This window comes from Heteronotia binoei, chromosome 2, assembly GCF_032191835.1.
Source record: "Heteronotia binoei isolate CCM8104 ecotype False Entrance Well chromosome 2, APGP_CSIRO_Hbin_v1, whole genome shotgun sequence".
In the NCBI taxonomy this organism is placed as follows: Eukaryota; Metazoa; Chordata; class Lepidosauria; order Squamata; family Gekkonidae; genus Heteronotia; species Heteronotia binoei.
This window is the reverse complement of record NC_083224.1, coordinates 150536454-150559542: the sequence shown is the minus strand read 5'-3', so window position 1 is coordinate 150559542 and position 23089 is coordinate 150536454. Positions and strand designations below refer to the sequence as shown.

At 37.8% G+C, this 23089-nt stretch overlaps 1 protein-coding gene across 2 annotated transcripts in view; it reads left to right on the top strand.

The window, feature by feature from the left end:
- The window catches only part of TLCD4 (TLC domain containing 4), a 43888-nt gene that overhangs the window by 5707 nt on the left and 15092 nt on the right, over nt 1-23089 (top strand). For both annotated transcript variants that reach the window (XM_060232225.1, XM_060232224.1), the window contains exons 2-4: nt 17186-17351; nt 18652-18741; nt 21553-21611. In XM_060232225.1, coding sequence (XP_060088208.1) covers nt 17194-17351; nt 18652-18741; nt 21553-21611 — 307 coding nt within the window. In that variant the 5' untranslated portion in view covers nt 17186-17193. The remainder of the gene's footprint in view (nt 1-17185; nt 17352-18651; nt 18742-21552; nt 21612-23089) is intronic.

The following is a 23089-nucleotide window of genomic DNA, read 5'->3' as shown; positions in this document are numbered from 1 at the left end:
TCCTTCACAATACAGCCATCTCCAGAAATTCAATTATAAACCCAGATGAGGCCATCAATCCAGCCCTTCTCAAACCAGCTTTAGGCAGTCTGCCACTCAGGTAAATCAGTCAGGCCAACTAGATTTTTCTGCTGTCCCTGTTCCCTCACCTAATATACCCATGTTTGCATTTCCACTTCCCTTGCTTACCCAGAAACTCAGATCCTCCAGTAAGGAATTAGATCCTGTACTTTGGACCCAGTCCCTGCTGCAGATCCTAAGTCTGCATGGAATTTGGTCAGTAAGATGACTCCTCCACCAGGCAACTCTAAATACATAAAACAAGCACCTTATACACAAAAAGGGCCATTGTGTAGTTGGTTTTGTTCTTGAACCACTGCCACTGCAGAAATCATGGTAATTCATACTTTCATCTGACCACTTACACTGCTGAGATCACAGGAAGAAACCCCTTCCCAATAACTGGCTCCCTTGCCCCTCAACTTAACCCCAACAGATAATTTTTTAGCCTTTTCTCCTTTTCTTCACTTCACCATAGGCATCCCCAGTTAGACACTGACTCCAACCAACACAATTAGGATCATTCAAATCTATAAAGTTTGTCTGCAGTGCCCCACTGTGACCTTTTTGCTCAGCACTTTTCAGATACAATCTCTTGCATCCATTCCAACTTGGACTCTGCATTAGCAGTGACAGAGTCAGGTGGTGCCAGGGTGCCAATATATCCAGTTGTTTGGTATACTGTTTAGTTAGTTCAGTCTGAAGATGTGGACAGGATCCTTCGATGTTTGAGTCCTACCATATATTGTATGGCCATTGCCCTTCTTGGTTTTTTAAATGGGGTGGTGGGGGGGGAGACTACTGGCTGACTGGGTCCAAGGAGTAGTTAATTCTTACCTAAGAGAGGATGTGGTCACCAGAGCTTTGAAACAAGCTGTGGTGCATCTCCTAAAGAAGCCTACTCTGGACCCAGGAATCACAGTAATTATTAACCAGTCTGAATGGATGGTTGCTGGACAACTGCAGGATTTCCTTTATGAGGCAGATTGTTCAGATTGTTTGCAATCTGGGTTTAAGCCTGGTTATGGGACTGAAAAAGCCTTGGTTGTCCTGGTGGATGATCTGTGCCAAGATATGGACAGAGGCAGTGCCAGTCTGTTGATTCTCTTGGACCTCTCAGTGGCTTTTGATACTATCAACTATGGTATTCTTCTGGACCACCAATCTGGACTAGGATTGGGAGGCATTGTTTTGTGTTGATTCCAGTCCTCCCTGGGGGTAAGTTTCAGAAGGTGGTGCTGGAGGAGTGCTTTGGCCTATAGGATGCCTCAAGGTTCCATATTATCCTCTGTGCTCTTTAAAATCCACACAAAACCTCTGGGTGAGGTCATCAGGAGATTTAGGTTGGGCTGTCATCAGTATGTGGACAACACTCAGTGCTATCTTCCACTTCCAGCTGATCCCAGGGAGACTGTAGAAATATAGCACTGATGCATGGAGGCAGTTTTAAAGTGGATGCAGGCTAATAAACTGAATCTTAATCCTGACAAGACAGAAGGTCTGTAGGTGACCAGAAGTTCTGACCCAGGATTTAAGGTATCACTTGTTCTGAGTGAGGTTGTATTCCCTTTGAAGGAACCAGGTACTTAGTGTAGGGTTGCTTTTAGATCCAGTCCTGCTGCTTGGTGATAAGGTGGCAGCTGTGGCCAGAAGTGCCTTTTCCCAGCTTTAATTGGTTCGCCAGCTGCAGCCTTTCCTGGCCACTATGGTTCATGCTCTTTGGTACACCTAGATTAGATTACTACAATGTGCTTTATGTGGGGCTGCTCTTGCAAAGTGGGTGCAGAATGCTTTAGCCAGGATATTATTCCAGTCTTATTTATTTATTTATTTATATTAAGATTTATTTATATTAAGATTTATACCCCGCCCTTCTCACCTAAGTGTCTCAGGGCGGCTTACAACATAATAATTAAAACAACTTCAGTTTAAAACATTTAACATCTTGGCCCATCAACACTGGTTCCCAGTTAGTGTTGACCTTCAAATTCTTGTATGGTTTGGAACCAGCATTTCTGAAGGACAACCTACTCTCACAGTTCCCGACATGGTGCCTGGGGTTGCCATGGCATATGCCATAACCTTTCCTGGCACCTGCCAAGTGTTTTTAGAAAGTGGGTGGGACCAAGTGGGGCTCCTGCCTAGTAGGGCTTCTAATTGGCTGTGCAGATTAAAATAATATTTCAGTGACAACTGCCACTAAAGTGTTGATTTTATTATCTCTAACTCCTCTTTCCCAGTGTAATTTTAAAAATTTACTCCCCTCTTATTCCTTGCACTAGGGCTTCCTCTGTGTGCACAGTTGGCTCCACCTCCCACATGGCCATTTTGTGGTTGCACCCAGCAGGGTTCAGAAGGTGTCCACAGGTTTAAAAAGGTTGGAGACCTCAGCATACTCCCTTATGAACCTTCATGCCCGTTATGGCCATCTTCTGAGGCCCAGCTTTATGTGCCCCCCATCTTCTGAGATTAGGTGGATGGCAACTCAGGAGAGGGCCTTTTCAGTCATAGCACCAAAACTTTGAAACACATGGAGATGTGCATGTCCCCTTCTGTTGCCATCTTCTGCCAGAGGATAAAGACTTTTTAAATTAGGAGTTCTCTCAGTGTCCTTTCTGAACAGTATTTTAATAGTTTTTATATTTCTATATGCATTTTATCTTTTTGATTGTTTTAATGATGTGTGTGTTTTTGGGAGAGGGATTTTTAATGCTTTTAAAATGGGATTTTAGTATGTATATTTTAATTTGTTAGCTGCTATGGTAGCTTATGTGACAGCAGAAAAATGGGATAGGGATTTTGTGATGTGATATATATATGTGTGTGTGTATCTGTTATTTTGCAGCATGGTTTTGTTTTCCTTTGCTGTTTCATAGTTCAGTTCTGTATCTTGATTGGGAAACAAAGATTATTAAGTATTCTCTCTCTCCCCCTCCCCCCTTCTAAGTGAGAGTATTGTGCAAGACTAGGGCCCCTATATGCAATAGATTGGACTGTCCCATGTCTTTACCCCACAGCATGTTTATAATTCTGCTCATGTAGAGAATGCTCTGCAGGAACTGATTTTTTAAAAATATTGTTTATTTCCAATTTGTCAACATCTTTTGGGATAGAAGTTTAAATTCCTTATAAATGGCTTTGGAATTCTAAGGATACAGCAATTCAAATGAGGGAAAGTCTTTAAAGCAGGGGTACTGAACTTATTTGTTAGGAGGGCTGGATCTGACACAAATGGGACTTTGTGGGGCTGGACCATGTGTGTCATAAAGTGAAATGTGAGGTAGCAGATATAAACTTTATAACGGACACAGACAAGCACAATTAAAGATTAAATTGCAAAATTAAACTCTTGCAATACTGTGTTTAAAATAAAAAGACAGGGGAATAGTGAGATTTGGCAATGCAATTTTTAAAATAAAACACCAAAAAAAGGTACAAAGATCACAGCAGAAACTAAAAATATAAAATGCTCTGAGTCTGGGAAAATAATAAATGGCATTGCAAGCTTCTCCCCCTCCCCCCTCCAGGTCTACTCAGATTGGTAATGGCTCTCCAGTGTATTGGCTCTCTAGGGGCTGTGGATTCCCACTAGGTCAGGTCCCTTCAGCAGAGACAAGCTGGCTCAAATCATCAACCTTTTATTTGCAAGGACACAACTCCGAAAAGAATGAGCTTCAGCTCGCTATTGGAATGCTTAAAAGTGAAACTGATCTCCACACCATTGAAACATACTGCAGCACAGACAACATTGCAAGGAAAATGTGGAATGGATTTTCCATTAAGATCTCTGAGCCTTATCTATCTGGGCACAGAGACCTTAATGGAAAATCCATTCCATGTTTTACTTGCAACTTTGTGCTTTGCTTCCTGCTGCAGCAGGCAAAGACAAAGCGGAAAGAGCTAGGGACTTGGTCATCCTCAGAGCTTCAAAAAGTGATGACAGGAGGGGGAAGAAAAAAGTTCCACAGGCCTATTAAAACTCTGGCCAGACGATTCTGGCCCATGGGATGGACATTTGACATCCCTGCTGTAAAGGATCTATGCAATCTAATGTCAGCATGTAATTAAATGTCATGCCCTAGAAATAGGTTTCCTCATGGTTTTGAGTTGCCTCATTTCCTTTTCACTTTTTTGTTAATTTCTTCTGTGGTCTAGCTATAAATATGCTCCAGTTTATGACCATTTACATGACGGCAATATACAGAGCTTTACCTATTATTGTAAAAATGAAAACTTCCATTTGTGCATAGGATCCTCTGAATTAGTTGAAATATTTAAAATTCTGAAAAACTTTGATGAATAATAAGATGTAATGTTAATAGTTACTTAATTTGTGTAATTCTCCTGGAGTTCATGGGATGGATGCATAACCGTATGATCCAGTTAAGATAACTGCCACTATGCTAGAAATTATATTCACGTAACTAGTTCTGATCATTAGTGGTCAATGTCGAAAACATATTAAAACCATAGAAGAGGCAGTGTCGCAACAATGGCAGCTATCCCAAAAGCATTCCTGGCAAGTCTTTCCCCACCTACCAGTCACAATACTGATAACAAAAGCTCTTGGCATTCTATTAATATCCATAAAAAGAACAAATATTTTAGAAGGGAAGCCAATTTGATGTAGAATGTGTACTCAGATAGTGGCAGGAGAGAATGGACAGTTGTATGTTTTGAGTTTTATCCCTAGGATATGTACATGTGGCTTCCCTGAAGCAAAACTGAAAAGATAGGATTTCTAGCTGGCAACAATAATTTTAGATTTTAAAAAAGAAATCTACTGGATTAGAGCTCATGCAAGAGTGGGGTGTCAACCTGGTAATATTCTTACTTGCAAGACAGAGAAAGCTACATAAGAAGGAACAACTGGTATACATCTGGTAAGGCATACCTAGATCTAAAAGTTTTATCATAAACTTTATAGGTTATATGTTTCAGCCAGCCTTGGTAGAATTTAAAAGGTTCAAGACAGAGTAGATGAACATATGAAGCTGCCTTATACTGAATCAGACACTTGGTCCATCAAAGTCAGTATTGTGTTCTCAGACTGGCAGCGGCTCTCCAGCGTCTCAAGCAGAGGTTTTTCACATCTATTTGCCTGGACCCTTTTTTGGAGATGCCGGGGATTGAACCTGGGACCTTCTGCTTCCCAAGCAGATGCTCTACCACTGAGCCACCGTCCCTCCCCTAGATTACTGCCAATTGTTCAGTTGGCATGTTAACTGGCTCATCCTCCCTTTATAAGTTTTTTGGAAGAATTGTACAACCTGTGAGCTAACTGCTACTGTAATTGGCTAAAGTGGAAAGTGAGGCTTTTGTCAGAGCTATATTTTTAGGGTGGTTTGCAATACAGAGACAGCCTCTTCCCCAACTTGAAGAAGCATCAGCTGCCTGGACTGTTCCTTTGTACTACAGTTCTAATGTATTCATAAAAATGCCTTCCTGAATGTTTCTATTTTGCACATTCTGCAAAATGATAAAGGTAGGATCTCTTCAGGCAGACCACTCAACAAGGTAAGAGCCATGACAGAAAATGCTCATGTACAAGCAGCTGCCAATCTTACTTAATTGCATCCTCAGAAGGTTTGCTCTGATGAGCAAAGCTGTCATGGTAGAGCATAGCAGGAGAGTCAGTCCTGCAGATATGAGTCAAAGGCCATTAAGGGCTTTGTAGATGATAATCACAACTTGAATTGAACTCAATAACTGGTAACCAATGGAATGACTGTTGAAAGGGTGTGATATGCATGTTCCATTTTCTGGCCAATAGTAACTGGGTTTTGGAATTCTGTACCAGCTAAGTTGACTTTAAGGGCCAATCCATGTACAATGAATTACAATAATTGAGATAGTGTGGATAGCCACATGGCCAGATCAAACCAAATCAAAGTAAGGAGCCATTTTCTGGGCTAAATGACAAGGGAAGAATACATGTTTTCACAGTTGTGTTAACTTGCTTCTCCAGCAATAATGCCTGATCCAGTATAATCCTTAAGCTCTTGCCTGAATCAACAATTGTAAACTGGACCACATCAAATGTGGGAAGAACAGTATTTTGCAAGATCTTATCCTTTCCAACCAGCATTATCTCTGTTTCATTAGAATTCAGTTTCAACTTGTAGCCATTTAACCACAGCATGAGAATAGAGCCTCTACCTCTACAGCATTACTGGGCAAACTGGATAAAGGAATACAGAGCTGGGTGTTGTTAGCATATTGAAGGCAACCTACTCTAAAACCACAAATAATTTCTTCTAAGGACTTTACTTGTTGATCTTTGGAAAAGATGATTTCTTCAGATGGTTTCTTGGGCAGGATCCAGGAGTCACTATGGCAGGGGGGGAAAGCAGGATGGTGATGAAGAAGATGATACTGGATTTATATCCTGCCCTCCACTCCGAATCTCAGAGTGGCTCACAATCTCCTTTACCTTCCTCCCCCACAACAGACACCCTGTGAGGTGGGTGGGACTGAGAGGACTCTCACAGCAGCTGCCCTTTCAAGGACAACCTCTGCCAGAGCTATGGCTGACCCAACGCCATTCCAGCAGGTGCAAGTGGAGGAGTGGGGAATCAAATCTGGTTCTCCCAGATAATAGTCTGCACACTTAACCACTACACCAAACTGGCTCTCTACCTCTATAGCATTACTGGGCGATCTGGATAAAAGAAGCTATTAACAATGCAGAAAAGGGCTGCAAGGTGATGAAACCACATGGAAATGAATGATTTCAGGGAGCAGGGGAATAAGCAGACCGTCTTAATCACTGAACTAGAAATAACTTGGAGATTTCCAGTGAGAATGTGTGATGGAGGACAATTGCCACAGCCTGCACCATATGGAAAGGAAGGCTCACAGCCGTTCAGAACTGAGGTAGTTCAACCACCATCTATAGGGCCGATATCTATTATAAACTTTAGAATAACACACAAACCACAATTCAAGCCCCAATCCCAGGGCTGTAGTAGGGCTCAAGGAGGGTATTATAACACCCCCATTCAGAAATGTTAGGAGGATGTGTGAATATCTGAAATTAATACAAACATACCCATATTTTCTCTTACTTTCACCAATTTTAAAATGTCAATCAACAGTCCATCTGCAAAAAACTTCCAAGATATTCAGTAGGAATTAAATGCCACAAAAAACTTTATCTTTCCTTCCTTCCTCTTGAGAAGATGTTTTCTTCCCAATGATGTATTCATAGCATCATTGTAGTAACGGGAGGTATGATTTTTAAAAATAAAAGCTATTTTATAGTAATAATAATAAAACTCTAGAATTTCTTAAGAATGTCTTTTTTGGCATAACCATCTTTGGAACAAAGACTATGAGTTCAAGAACATAATTATTTGATTATTTTGGATCAGCTTTTTTAGTATTACAAGTTATTTGCACTCTATATTTCCTCAAGACCAAATTTTACATAATATTTCTAACAACGTAATATAAAAATACCATATTTGTAGTAACTATTCAAAACAGTTTAATGTATGAGCTTCAAGCAGATGAACTAGATCCAACTATAAGGCTTAAGGCTTTCTATACAACCAGTTTCCCAACACAAACAAATAATTCAAGAAATAGGGTAACAGTATGAGAAACAATCACCAAGAAGTTGGCAACTCAGCATTACTTAGCCTTCTGCAGTCTAGATGTCTTTTCTTTCTTAGGTTTTCTTCCTGTGACCACTCTTCATCCAAAGAAAGTTTCAATTTCATTGATGTTAGGAGATTCTTTTAAGAATCTAAATCTGAAGTTTAGTACAGCAATTCATCTTGGTATACAATGCTATTAGGTGTAGGGCTCCATCTGAACTGGATTTTGGCTTCCATAAGAATTGTTCTTATGAACTTGAAGGTTCTTCATTTTTCCAGTGCCTCCGGTGAAAGGTCTGCAGTATGGTCACTTTTACCCCATTGCAGAGAAGATCTTTATTTAGTCTCACTTCTCACAGTTCTCTGTCCCTTGATCAGGGGTGTACAAACTGCGCCAGAATGTCCCTTGGACAGTTTATGCAAGTGGAAGATTGTGGGCTTAAGCTATAAGTTTTGGCTATTGTCAGGGCAATGCCATTTTTTAACTTCAATACTGTAGCTAGCCAGGATGATATGAATGATGCTAATTGTGCTGTTTCCTCTGCATTTTTGTCCATTCCTTGCAGATTCAAGTTGCATTGCAGCCATTTGTTCTACAAGGCAAGTACTTATTCTTGTGATAGTAATTAATGTTTTTATTTTTTTTTTTTCAGAAAAAGGGGATACAGAAGGGAAAAAAGGGAAGAAGAAAGTATAAATTCGTCAGTAGTTTTTAGATTTTATGAATAGTTACATACAAGTAAAATCAAGTACAGTCAACTGTTTAAGTAAAAATACATAATTCACATGTGAGAGCAGATAATAAAACATTATTACAGTATTTTGATGTGAATTCTCTTTTTAAAAGAATAGACAAGAATTTTCTTGGTTGCAATATTCCAGGGGCAGCCAGTGGTAGTTCTCCAGATGTTTTTTGCCTACAACTCCCATCAGCCCTAGCCAGCATGGCCCATGGCTGGGGCTGATGGGAGTTGTAGGCAAAAAACATCTGGAGAACTATTGTTGGCCACTCCTGTAATATTCTATTAACAGTAAAAAGATTACATCTTTTACACTAAGACAAATTCCTGTTCTAAATTTAAATCATCATGAAAAATCTAGGTACTGACTTAATTATTTAATGATTTAAGATGTAAGAGCAGATAATAAAACATAATTGTTACAGTATTTTAGGTCAGTTTTCTCTTTGAAACAATGAACAAGAACTCTCTTAGTTGCAATATCCTATAAACCATAAAAAGATCACATTTTTTACAGTTAGATTTTAATGCTAAGTTTAAACCATCCTCGGTATTATCTTAAACATTTAACCATTTCTATGTCTTATTCTTACAGAATATTTAAATGCTGGTAAAATATTGAATAATAGTTATAACTGTAATCACTATATTCATCATCCGTGATATAATATGCATAATTGTTTCAGGAATCAAGATAACTACTCCCATAATATGAGTTATAGACTTGCCATTTCTGCTGAAATTCTTTCAGTGGTCTTCTAGTTATATAATTAGTTTTGCCATTATTGCATATTCATTTCCTTTCCAGATCTCTATCGTGGGAGTGTATTCTGTCTTCCTTTTCATTGCAGATATTACTCTGGCAGCTGTCAACATATATCTAAGTAAGACTTGTGAAGTTCTATCCATATTGTCTGACAGGATTGTCCATAGCATAGTCTCTGGTTTCATCAGGAATTTGGTTTTTAAAATGTTTTGGATCTCTTCATGTATATATTTCCAATATCTTTTTGTCTTGGTGCAGGTCCACCACATACTGTAGAAGGTCCCTTCTTCATTGCATTCCCAGCAAGACCCTTTATTATCGTCCATCTTTTCAGTATCTTTTGGGATAACGTACCATCTATAGAACATCTTATACCAGTTTTCTCTTAATGCTTGACTAGCAGTAAATTTAATATCCTTAGTTAATAGATTTTCATACATTGAAATTATGTTTCCTCACCAAAATTTTGCATTCATTTGATCATGCAGGGTTTTATCTGTTCTTTAGAGTCATGTTGAAGCAATAACTTCAATTTGTCCTAATAAATGGTCTTTAGATTGTGAAGCAATCTTTTTTAAATCAGTCAGTTCTTTGGTAATATCTGCCTTGGTACAGATATCATTTTTAGGTCTTGAAGAAATTTGAGTATGTCCACCATTTTATTTCCTTTTCTTCTTTGATCTCTTGCCTTGTCTTGATCATACCTTGCGAGTTTATAATATTGTCACAAGTTATAAAATCATTATTTCTTCTTGTGTGATTATTGTAATAAGTATCTATTGGTGATGTTAATGGTGGGATTGTAGGGCTGATTGTCTTTGGTAGCTTTTCCCATATTTTAAATTAGCTATCTCTAATTATATGCCTTTCATCTTGAGTTATGTTTTTATATAGATTTTTTTGATCCAGAGATATCTGTGTAGTCCATCATCAACTATTTAAATTTAGTTTAAGTTTAGTTTAATCAGTCTTTCGTTAAGATTTTAGATACTATCTGATATCTAAACTAACCCAGCAACTTGGTAGTATAATTTGATATTAGGTATTTCCATACCAGCTCTGTTCTTCTCATCTTGCAGTACTTTAAATACTGGCTTAATTATTTAATGATTATTTCCTTAGTTGTCTTATTTTTCCAAACAAACTTATTTGTTTTTGCCAGTCACTCTAATCTTTTCAGAGATTGACACTGGAATCATTGGTAACAGAAAGTTTAATTTTGGTAATACATTCATTTTTATTGCAGAGATTCTTCCAGAATAGTTGTAGTTTGGACCATCCAGGCCAGGATAGTTCTAGTTTGAACCATCTTTTGACATGCTTTTGTATTTTAGACTAAGTTGTCATGTCATATAGTTGTCTTTAAATGATGTGCCATTTTGTCCTGTAATATATATTCCTAAGTATTTGACTGGATTGCTTGTTATATCACAGCTACAGCCCAAATGATGTAAAAGAAAATTTTTCTGAATTTTCCCCCCAAACATTTTGATTTTTAAGAGAGTGAAATTTTAATTCTTGGTGATATGAATGGAATACTAGATCCAAAAAAGGATAAATCTAAAACATTTAATGGAGGAAAACTACCCAAGAATGTCTTCACCTATATGCAAATGCTGAACTTAGAATCTTTATATAGAACCTTCAATCCTCACTCAGGAGACTTGCTCTTGCATCCAAGAAAAAGAGGGAAAGATTGGAACGAATGAAGGAAATAACCAACAGAATACAGACCTTAGAAGATGAGAATTAAAAAAATCCTTAAAGAAAGCAGTTCTAGCAGAAATTAAGCAACTACGAAATCAATTGGACTTGCTTCAAAGGGAAGAAATAAAGAAAAGGCTGAGTTTTTTGAAGCAAAAATGCTTTGAACATGCAAGTAAACCAGGAAGATAACTTGCATACTGGCTATGTAAAGAAACGGAGAGGAGGAAAATAATTCGTGTACCAAAAAAAGATGGTATTAGCTATGCAGAGAAAGAAATTCAAGAACATTTTGAATTTTACTTGTTCAAACTTTATATATAAAAAAGTTTCGACAGTGATCTGCAAAATGAAAGGATGAATATATTAAAGAAGCTTTAAATTACTAATTCTAAATTGAAGACAGAGAAATTCTGAACCAAAGCATTTCAATTCAAGAGGTCTCACAAGCCATTAAGAAATTTTAAAAAGACAAGGCACCAGGACCAGTTGGACTACCTGCAATTTATTATAAACCGTTTGAAGAGAAGATAAGTCTGCCGTTACAGAAACTTATGAATGATATATTTAAATGCTGGTAAAATACTAATATATAAACACTAATATATAAAGAGAATAATAACCCAACATTGCCACAATCATATAGACCCATATAATTGTTAAATGTGGATTATAAAATCTTTGCTTCAATCATGGCTGATAGACTAAGGAAATGTATTTTTAAAGTAATTCATCCTGATCAAACTGGTCTTGTAACAAAAAGATACATGAAAGATAATGTCCATTTCATTGTCAATGCATTAGAATTTGTTAAACATAAGGGCAAAAAAACAGCCTTTTTATTCTTAGACTCTGAAAAAAGCCTTAGATAATGTGTCTTGGACTTTTCTACACCCCCACTATCTTTAGTGTAGTTCCAGATTTTTGAATTGGATACAGAATATCTATAATAAACAGCATGAAAAAAGATAATCAATGTATTTAAAATAGAAAAAGGAATCAAAATGTACAATTCTCCACTTTTATTCTTGCAATTGAAGTTTTTGCCTCTAAGATAAGACAAGCTCCTAATACTGAAGGACTTAAAGGAAAAGGTGAAAAGTTTAACTAAATAACTTTGCTGATGATGTGGTGCTTACAATTTCAATCCCCCAATTATCTATCCAACATGTAATTCAGCAAATTGACATGTTTGGACTTTTTTCAGGTTACAAAATCAATAGGAAGACATCAAGATTATTTTAAAATTCTCATCTAAACAACAGCAATAAGAAGAGATTAAAAAAATCTCAGGTACTTTTTCTTGTAGTACTGCTTCCTTAGTTCAGAGAGTCTTCATCTCCTCCTGGAGGGTAAGGCTTAATTCCATTGCAGCCTCTGTCATGTTAGGAATATACTTTAGAGTAGTGGTCAGCTGATTGCATTGCTCTCAGATTGGTTACAATAATTGCATTATTTTTTTGGTGAAGAATTGTTGCAAATCTTTAAAATCATCCAGGTACCTCTTAAAGATAGGAGCTAGCTCTCTTTCTGTAGGCCGTGAAGCTTGGAGGCTATTTAAAACTACAATCCTAGAAGCTCAGATAAAATATATACCACAAGTTAGGAAAGGCATAAACAGGTATAAGAAAAGGCCTGCATGGTTAACAAACAAAGTAATGGAAGCTGTAAAAGGAAAGAAAGACTCCTTTAAGCGGTGGACAGCTAGTCCAAGTGAGATTAATAAAAGGGAACACAGGCTGTGGCAAATCAAATGCAAGACTGTGATCAGGCAGGCAAAAAGGGACTATGAGGAGCATATTGCAAAAAACATAAAGACCAACAATAAAAATTTCTTCAAATATAAGCAGGAAACCAGCCAGAGAGACAGTGGGGCCCTTGGATGACCAAGGGGTCAAAGGATTACTGAAGGAGGATAGAGAAATGGCTGAGAAGCTGAAGCTGAGAAGCTGAATGCATTTTTTGCCTCCGTCTTCACTGTGGAAGATGAGAAGTGTTTGCCCAATCCAGAACCACTAATTTTGGAAGGGGTGTTGAAAGATCTGAGTCAAATTGAGGTGACAAGAGAGGAGGTCCTACAACTGATAGAAAAATTAAAAACTAATAAGTCACCAGGTCCGGATGGCATACATCCAAGAGTTCTGAAAGAACTCAAAATTGAACTTGTGGATCTTCTGACAAAAATATGTAGTCTTTCATTGAAATCTGCCTCCGTTCCTGAGGACTGGAAGGTAGCAAATGTCACCCCCATCTTTAAAAAGGGTTCCAGAGGAGATCCGGGAAATTACAGTCTGACTTCAATACTGGGAAAGTTGGTAGAAACCATTATCAAGGACAGAATGAGTAGGCACATTGATGAACACGGGTTATTGAGGAAGACTCAGCATGGGTTCTGTAAAGGAAGATCTTGCTTCACTAACCTTTTACATTTCTTTGAGGGGGTGAACAAACATGTGGACAAAGGAGACCCAATAGATGTTGTTTACCTTGACTTCCAGAAAGCTTTTGATAAAGTTCCTCATCAAAGGCTCCTTAGAAAGCTCGAGAGTCATGGAGTAAAAGGACAGGTCCTCTTGAGGATCAAAAACTGGCTAATTAATAGGAAGCAAAGAGTGAGTATAAATGGGCAGTCTTCGCAGTGGAGGATGGTAAACAGTGGGGTGCCGCAGGGCTCGGTACTGGGTCCCATGCTCTTTAACTTGTTCATAAATGATTTGGAGTTGGGAGTGAGCAGTGAAGTGGCCAGGTTTGCAGATGACACTAAATTGTTCAGGGTGGTGAGAACCAGGGAGGATTGTGAGGCACTCCAAAGGGATCTGTTGAGGCTGGATGAGTGGGCGTCAACGTGGCAGATGAGGTTCAATGTGGCCAAGTGCAAAGTAATGCACATTGGGGCCAAGAATCCTAGCTACAAACACAAATTGATGGGGTGTGAACTGTCAGAGACTGACCAAGAGAGAGATCTTGGGGTCGTGGTAGATAACTCACTGAAAATGTCAAGACAGTGTGCGATTGCAATAAAAAAGGCCAACACCATGCTGGGAATTATTAGGAAGGGCATTGAAAACAAATCAGCCAGTATCATAATGCCCCTGTATAAATCGATGGTGCGGTCTTATTTGGAATACTGTGTGCAATTCTGGTCACCGCACCTCAAAAAGGATGTTATAGCATTGGAGAAAGTCCAGAAAAGGGCAACTAGAATGATTAAAGGTTTGGAACACTTTCCCTATGAAGATAGGTTAAAACGCTTGGGGCTCTTTAGCTTGGAGAAACGTTGACTGCGGGGTGACATGATAGAGGTTTACAAGAGTATGCATGGGATGGAGAAAGTAGAGAAAGAAGTACTTTTCTCCCTTTCTCACAATACAAGAACTCATGGGCATTCGATGAGGGGGTTAGATAAAAATATGGAGCAGAGGTCCATCAGTGGCTATTAGCCACAGTGTGTCTGTATATATATATATATATATTTTTTTTTTTGCCACTGTGTGACACAGAGTGTTGGGCTGGATGGGCCATTGGCCTGATCCAACATGGCTTCTCTTATGTTCTTATGTTTATGTTATGAAGCATCCACCATTTAAAGATTTGCCTTTTCCTGAGTTCCAACTTTCATTGTCTGCTCGTTCAGCTGGAGAAAAGCCTTCATGGTCGCTGAGTTATTTGCTGATGTTTTGTTTCTGGTATTTGTAGATCATCCCATCATTTTTAGTATGAACTTGGTCGATTCTGTCATCATAAGGAAGGGGGAGAAGGCAGGAACCCAAAGATCACATGTCCATCATTCCCCATCCTACAAGATTGTTATCAATCCCTTGATTGAAAGGCTGGAGAGAATAATCAGATCTGTAGATGGCTTAAAACTGACAGATCTAAAAATCAAAATTACTTTGGTAGCATGATACGCTGGATTGAAACTAACAAAGTGAAATTTAACAGATAACAAATACAAAGGTCTGCACTTAGGCAAAAATAATGATAGGTGCAGGTATAGGATGGTGTGAGAGATACCTGGCTTGGCAATAGTGCATTGTGAGAAGGATCTCAAAATTGTGGCTGATAACCAGCTGAATGCAAGTCGTCAGCAGTGCAGTGCATCTGCCAAAAAAGAGAGAAGGCAATATGATTTTAGGCTGCAGTAATATCTTGCTGTCATCAGAAGCTTTTAGAGAAATCCCTTGCTCTTTTGGAATCTAAACTCACTTTTTTGTTTCAGGACTCTTTTTTCCAGTTAAGAACCCTAGGCTTTTCCTGGGCACCTACTACAAATTTCCCTGATTGTAGGGGTTGTCTTGGGAACTTAACTTATTAGGATAATTCCTATGCAAGTAGGAGTTTCTATACCTATTCTTTATATGTTGATAAGCATGGGCCAAGTGAGGTAATTATGTATGTGCAAACAGGTTTTCATAATACCACATTTAGAAAAATTTGACTGTATTTATGGTCAAATTCATTGGTTACTAAAATAAAAGGCACGAAGTTAATAAAAAACTCTAGCTTTTACTGAGCAGAGAGCTCCAGTGTAGTGCAGTGGTTAGAATGCTGGAATATGACCTGAAATCCCTTCTTACTATGAAAATTACTTCAGTGAATTTGGGCCAGCCACACACTATTTGCCTTACTTCACAGGGTTGCTAGGATAAAATGGAAGAATCATATATGTTGTCCTGAGCTCCATGGCAGAAAGACAGAATAAAGAAGTACTCTGAATAAATAAAATGAGCACAGTGTTCTTGACAGCTGCTGGCGGGGACTTGCTGATGATGTAATTGTGTCATTGATGACCTGCTGACGTCATTTCACATGCACCCAGAAGGGACATCAGCACATCTCTGGGGTCTCATCCAGTATCCTTTGTGTGGGGTACAACTCCCATCAGCCCCAGCCAGCATGGCCAATGGCTGGGGCTGATGGGAGTTGTAGGCAAAAAACATCTGGAGAGCTACCGTTGGCCACCCCTGGACACTATTCCTATATGTTTAGTAATAGCAGATTTTAAAAACAATACTCATTTCTCCCTAATTGTGGGTAACATCGAATTCTGGGTGATTGTATGTTCTCTATAGCTATTCTTTCCTTAGGGGCTTTGATGGGGGATAGCTGGATAATCAGGAATTCTATTTGAGGCATGGTATCCAGTGTTTCCCTCCTCCCTCCAGGGATCTTCCTTGCTTATGTTTGGTGCTTTGTCCTTTCATCTCCAGCTGCAACTGTGGACTTCAGATTTCGGGGGGGGGGGGTGTTATTTGAAGCCCCTGAGACAGTGTGGTGAGGGTTTTTGAAGACTATTGTTTGTTCATCTACCCCTTCCCCTTTTGCTGTCACTCACTGGTACAATTGTGGTGAGTCCTAGGCATAATATAGAAGCAGAAGGTAACCTGGTTGGATCAGTAGGTGACATCTATGGTGATTTGCCAATCTTTGGCCCATATTCCCCACAATATAATTTTATGAGCTGTTGTGCTTGTATGATGATTGATGAAGATGGCTTTCACTGTAGTTCTTTAAAAAGAAGTAGTATCTTCAAGGGGTCATAAGTTAACTTTTAAAAGGTGCTTGCATTAAATTTAGATTTCATTTTAAAACACGTTATTGTAAAAGAAAAAAAACCTGGCTGAAACATACTGTTTAAAATCTGACTTGACATTTAAGAATTGTTTTTTAAAATCATTGATCTTTATCTACCTTACTATTCACAGGAAATTTAGTTGTAATGATAGCTCTGTCTAGTGGATGTAAAGTGAGGGCAGAATTTTTATTATAAATCTGTTTGGAGTCAACTTCAACTCTGGTTGAAAAATAAAATGGTTATGGCTGCAATTCTAGATAGTCATAGTGGGGCATAATATGAAGATTCATGCAGAGTTCGAGTTACCAAGTTTGGGATTTCCTGGAGATTTAGGGATGGAGCCTGGAAAGGATAGAGTTTGAGGAGGGAGTGACCTCAGCTGGGATGTAATACCATAGACACCAGCAGTCATTTTCTCCAGGAAAACTAATTGTTGTCTGGAAGTCAGTTGTAATTCTGGGAGATCTCCAGGCCCCAACTGAAGGTTGTCAGCCCTAAAGCATACTGTGGTTTCTTTAAAGTTTTTGTTGTAATTTAATTTAGCTGGGTATATCTTTAGCCATTTATCTGGCTATATCTTTCTTCAGCACACATGCTTCTGCCCTTTAGCTTTCTGAGGTGCAGACTATGTATCCAGTATCACTTACTGCTGATTTAAAAATCAGGATGGTGGTTGTTTTGTATACACTTCATTGCTGAGCAGCTGCTGAATTGAGGAACTCTGTTTGCTTTTTAATAGGCTGAAGAATGATGGCTGCCTCCAATAAACTCATTTTGGGAGTTGGTGTTAGTAGTTTTGCTATATTTCAGCTTCTCTTCCATGTATTAAGTTCTTGGGTTTCTGCACGTGTAACTTCTGGTTTTAATAATCTTGACCAAAAGAAGAAGATTGAATGGAATTCAAGGTAAAGTTTATAAACAGTAGAATAATCTATGGAATAAAAATGAATTATTAATAATGTATAATTTTGTATTTAGAAGATCTAGAAAATATTTTGTTCCGTCTTTTACAAAGTGCCCTGAATAAGTGCTATGGTTTGTACCATATCTAGCTTATAAGCTTTTGTTTTGTTGCTTCCTTCGTTGTATTTTATTGCCCATCTTTTGCACTGTAGAATTTTAGCGGGTAACCCCCCATCATTGACTAAGAAAAGAAACTGCTTAGTTATTGTTTTGAATGCATGTTGAATTTTGACATGGCAGGTCAAGGAAAAGCAAAGAACATAGTGAGAGGCATGGCTTGTTTTGAGCAGGAATGCACTTCCGGCTGGTTTGGCAATGGGGTGTGGCCTAATATGCAAATGAGTTTCTGGTGAGAAGTACAAATGTTTTCTTCTGCTGCAATAGTTTCAAAATAAATGGGTAGTAGATTCCCCCCCCCCCCAGTGCCATTAATGGGTGTTCATTCACTGCAGAATGTTAACTTTCTGATGTTTTAGCATTCCTAAATTGAAGCCAGGGAGTTATTTGACAATAAAATACTGAACAGCAAATACTGTGAAACACCAGAAGATATTTTCCTTCTATAATTTTTGTTCCTTTGAAATTGCTAATCAAAGAAACATTGTATCTATCCAGCATTTGGCAGCCATCACAATGTGAATCACATGTGTAGAATAAGCACTTTGAAATAGGGTTGTCACATCCCTCCTGGCAACCAGCTAGAGATGGGGGGAAATTACCAGGTTAAAGAGAAGGGCCCAGGCCTCGTTGCCAGTATCACACAGGAAATGATGTCATCACATCAGCAACATCCAGGTGACACTCTAGTATTTGGGCAAATTATGGTAAAACCAGTTTCTATCAGAGTTTTTTGCCCAAATACCAGAGCATTGCCTGATGTCGCTGGTGTTATGATATCACTTCCTGTGTGGTGATGAGGCCCTGGGCATTTCTCTTTCTTCAGATTAGTTCCCCTGCTGACCAGCAGCGGTGGGGGGTAGGGTCTGGCAACCCTACTTTGAAATAATATGCTGCAGCGTAATCTGTATTTTTTCTTAGATTTCGCTTTGCATGCTGATCAAAATAGGCTTTGTTGCCTGATAGATCAAATACTAATTTTCCATTGTTTTCTTTTTCTGCAAATACTACTTTCTTTATTGTAACTAAGAATTTACAAGAATGCCTAGATTAATTGTACTTAAATATTTTTAGACTAACACAGCCAAAACACTCCTAATGAGATTGCTTTTGCCTCTTTTTTAGGACAGTATCAACATTCCATGCCTTGGTGGTTGGAGCATTTTGTTTGTATATTTTATTATATGACGAAGCTGTTAATGCTGACCATGTTTGGTAAGGCGGATCCTTGTTCATAAATCCTTTTTTCCTACTTCCTTTTCCTTCCCTACTTGTATCATTCTTAAGTGTTGAGTATTAAACGGAGGAGAGGAGAATGATGTATCCCCATTGCGGGAAAAGGTGATGTATAAATAAATAAATAAGTGGTTCAAGTGTTTTAAAGTTTCATTTAAAATATAAGGGAAGTGGACCTACTTGATTCTACAGAATCTTTATAGTCATGCAAATGTGAACATTTTAGAAGCAATATTCCACCGTAAAGATGGAGGCTGAGGTCTTGTCAGAATTGTGGTCGTAATAATAAAAAAAATTAAGCTAACCCCAACATAACAGCTAAATAACCACATCAACAATATCTCACTATTTCTTATACCAAAAATAAAATAATCCATGGACTGGAATGAGTGTTGTAGCTTCAGGAACTAGACAACAGTACACTGTTCTTGTTCTTAAAAGTTAATGGTAGCCTGAGCAGCAAAATGCTCTACCAATATAAGCCTTATTTGAAATTGTTAATTATATTACTTGAATTCCTGTTCAGAATAGTTTTTGAGGCCACTTGTTTCTTGCAGACCCTGTAAAACAAGACTGTATCTCTAGAAAATAAATATTGCTATCAATACTGCTATGTATATCACCTGAAAACAGTACAAAAGAGATGTAACTGGAATCTCTCTGAAGCAGCCCAAGTGATTTATGCGTTGTGTTCAGTTTACCTGCTGTTAGTTCCTCCTGGGAATTGATATAATTATAATATTGAGACTTTAACATGAGCTTGAAAAAGGGCTAGTTGGCTTGTTTTTAATGCTGAGGAAGAAGCTAGGGAATTCAGTGAACATAAATCAGCATTGCACTGGAGTGATAAATGCCTGAGGTTATAGAAAATGTAAAATAAATCTTCCTTTAAATTTTTGTATAATTTAAAAATAGTTAACTGTAGCCTAAAGCTGGGATTCATTTAACATCTGATAGAATAGAAATAAGGTTTAGAGGTCATATTGATTCCTTTTAGCATGATGTCTTTTTCTAATTCAGGAAAAATATAGCTGATTCCTGCATCCCCACCTCCAAATTAATACCAATATTAGCAAGTAAAATCCAAGATTCTACTTCAGTATCTGATGATACTTTATAGGGCTTATACTTTCATGATGAAATTCCAGATTTCTCTAAGCGACTCAGAAGCATTGCATTTTTAAAAGGCTAAGCTGTTTTTGAACAGGAATGCACAGGAGCGCAGTTCCAGTTGTCGGTGTCAGGGGATGTGGCCTAATATGCAAATGAGTTCCTCCTGAGCTTTTTCTACAAAAAAGCCCTATTTAAAGGCATGTGGTAGTTTATAAACATAACCATTTCCATGCAGTGTTCATGTGCTAAGATTTCTAGCCTGAGTATGCAGTGTTAGACTTTTAAGCTCGATCTCTACTGCTAATGTTTTCCCCCAGCCCACACAGATTTGTCATGTGAAACTTTGCCCACAGGCTGGCCAGTAATTCTGGAGATCTTAGGTAGTAATTCTTATGGGCGTGCCTGACGAGTCTTACATTATGTACCCTTTATTTGCTGAATTTCAATTTGTTTAAAAAGAGAGAAGCAGCAGCACTTAAGAGTGAATCATACTTTCAAACACTTTAAAACTTCTGGTAGGCCTTAAGTAAAAAGCTTCATCTATGAATTCTGTATTAACTTACTGACTACAGGCATATGGCCTGTAAGAGACTGGAAATACTTTTGCTGTCTTCTTTGCACCAGGAATTTGCTGAGTACACTAGTTTCCCTGTTTCCCATTCATAGGTATGATACTTAGTTGGAGTCCACAATGTCTTAATTGAGTTGACCAAATGTAAAAGAAAGTTGTAATCATTTTGATTTAAAAGGTATTTCTTCCCTGGGAAGGCAGACATAAGCTATGTCTTGGCTATATTACTGTTAGAGCAGTAGTGTCCTCTTTAGAGATATCATATAATCAAGTTTAGGAAATTGCAACTAAGATATTAATCACTAGAACCAAAGGGTGAAGATAGTAAGGAAAAGAAAAATGGCTAAAGGATCAGTAAACAAGCCTTCCTGGAGTCTGTATATCCTTTTATGCCACATACATTTGTTTACATTTACATCAGGGTTTTTGGATGTTTATATGCTGCCCTGTCAGAGCTGCTCAAGGCATAGAAATACATTGCACATTTCAGGCACCAGGTTATATGCTTGATTTTAATCAAAACCACAAGTGGGAATTAATAAATGTGAAATTCTTGGAGCTTTTTTCCTGTGTAAGGTGCAGCAAATTAAATCTGGCATTTTAGAAAATCTTCAAATTTTTCAGCTGCAGCTCTAGTCTTTATCTTCTTATGCCACTACTAAGCCCTAGTAATTCGGATGGTACCAGCAGGTGGATGGAGGCACCTGTACCAGCAGGGGGATGGAGGCCATGTTACGGTATAAGGAACCAAAGCATATCTGACCACTACTGGCTGAAGTGAGGAGGAAAATATGCTTTTCTAAAGCTAAAACATATTATTACGTTGACTTCATTTATTGCGATTTTTTCTGTTATCTTCTATGGTCCATTAAAGAAACTTTAAAAACTTCATATTCATGACTGCTGTTTTGTCAGCTTGTCGTATATCCAGGTTAGTTAAATAAAACCTCTCCTGTGCCATCCTCCAGCATCCTCCGATGTGGGAGGGAAAAAATGGACACTGTGTGAAGAGAAGGGAAGGAGGATATGCTGGCAGTGTTCCTGTACCAATGAAATTATCTGCCATAAATTGATATATAATATAAATTTTATGTCTTTATTTATAGGGGTGATCCTTCTATAGTGAAACTAAATCTTGCCATTACTACAGGCTACCTCATTTCAGGTAATTTATGCATTATTAGTCATTTGTCAGAAGGACATACAAAGTTCAAAATAACATAAACAATATATATTTAGAAAATATAAAATAAAATATACATGTCTATATAAAAGATTTTTTTACTAGAATTATTGGCTTTTAGAGACAGTCTCTAAGATGCACAACTGTTACAATAATGTTACTCTCTCTCTTGCTTTTTTATATATGATTAAGGAGCCATGCAGGAAAAACTGATTATTTGATTGCTGATATCGTAGAGCAAATAAGCAATTTTTGTATTGCTATAATAGATTATATATTATAGATTACTTCAAAACTATTATGAATTATTTCAAAACTGGTTTATAACTTTTAGTTCCTTTGCCACCTTCTAGTATTCTTGGGCTGTGCAAGTAGTCATTTTAAATAGAGCAACAAGAATTACTTTCCTTTACTTTCCCTTTACTCATGTAGTGGTAGCCATGGTTTAGCATCACTTGTTTGTAATGAAAGAGAAGGAGAGTAGCCATTAGAGGAAAGTTGTTTTCCTAATTGCAACTGTGCAGTTAGGAATGTGAAATTGCATAGACCTGCTTGTTATCTGATATAATCAGTTTTACTCTCAAATGAAAGTTGACCCTCCCTGCCTCTCTCCCCTTTTTAAATGGGGCTATATGCCTATTTTTTTCATGTCATAAACAAAATTAGTTTTAAAATAGTTCCAAAAGTGCTTCAGGCATGGCGAGGAGAGTTGGTTATAAACTGTAGGCACCAAATATATATAAGAGAAGCCATGTTAGATCAGGCCAATGGCCCATCCAGTCCAACACTCTGTGTCACACAGTGGCAAAAAATTTTTATATATACACACACACTGTGGCTAATAGCCACTGATGGACCTCTGCTCCATATTTTTATCTGTGAGTACCCATGTCATTTTGCAGTAGTTTTGGTTGTACCTCTGGGGACTTCTTTCACTTTTATGAACATTTGCAAATGTTGTTTGACCAAAGATCACTGTGTGATGCAAAAAAATCTACCATAGGAAACAACTTCTCAACAATACTGCCTCAGTCTGTCCAAAGAGTTATTGTCTGTACACAAGTAGGCTTTACTTGAATAAGTTGTTTTCTGGGAAACAAAATAGCTTCAGAAACTATTGATAGATAGACTATTTCCAAATGTTTCTTGAGGAATATAACAAAAAAACTGTATGAAAATACCTTGGGTTTTTTTTTAAACTTGCATCATTAGAAGAATACATTCAACACAAGGGATTCTTTTTATCACTTATTTTTAAAAGAAATTTAGGGAAAACATTGGAGTTCACCAGTTGCAAAAAAGAGCATCCGGATAAACAAATGAATAATCAAGTAACTTCAGAATGATTTGACATAAAGTGCTCATTCTGTTGTTTTTCTCGGCTCTTTTTGCCACACTTAAGTAGTTTATTGGTGTACTCTCTTTCTGAAAGTACTACTACAGCTTTGGTTTCCTGAATA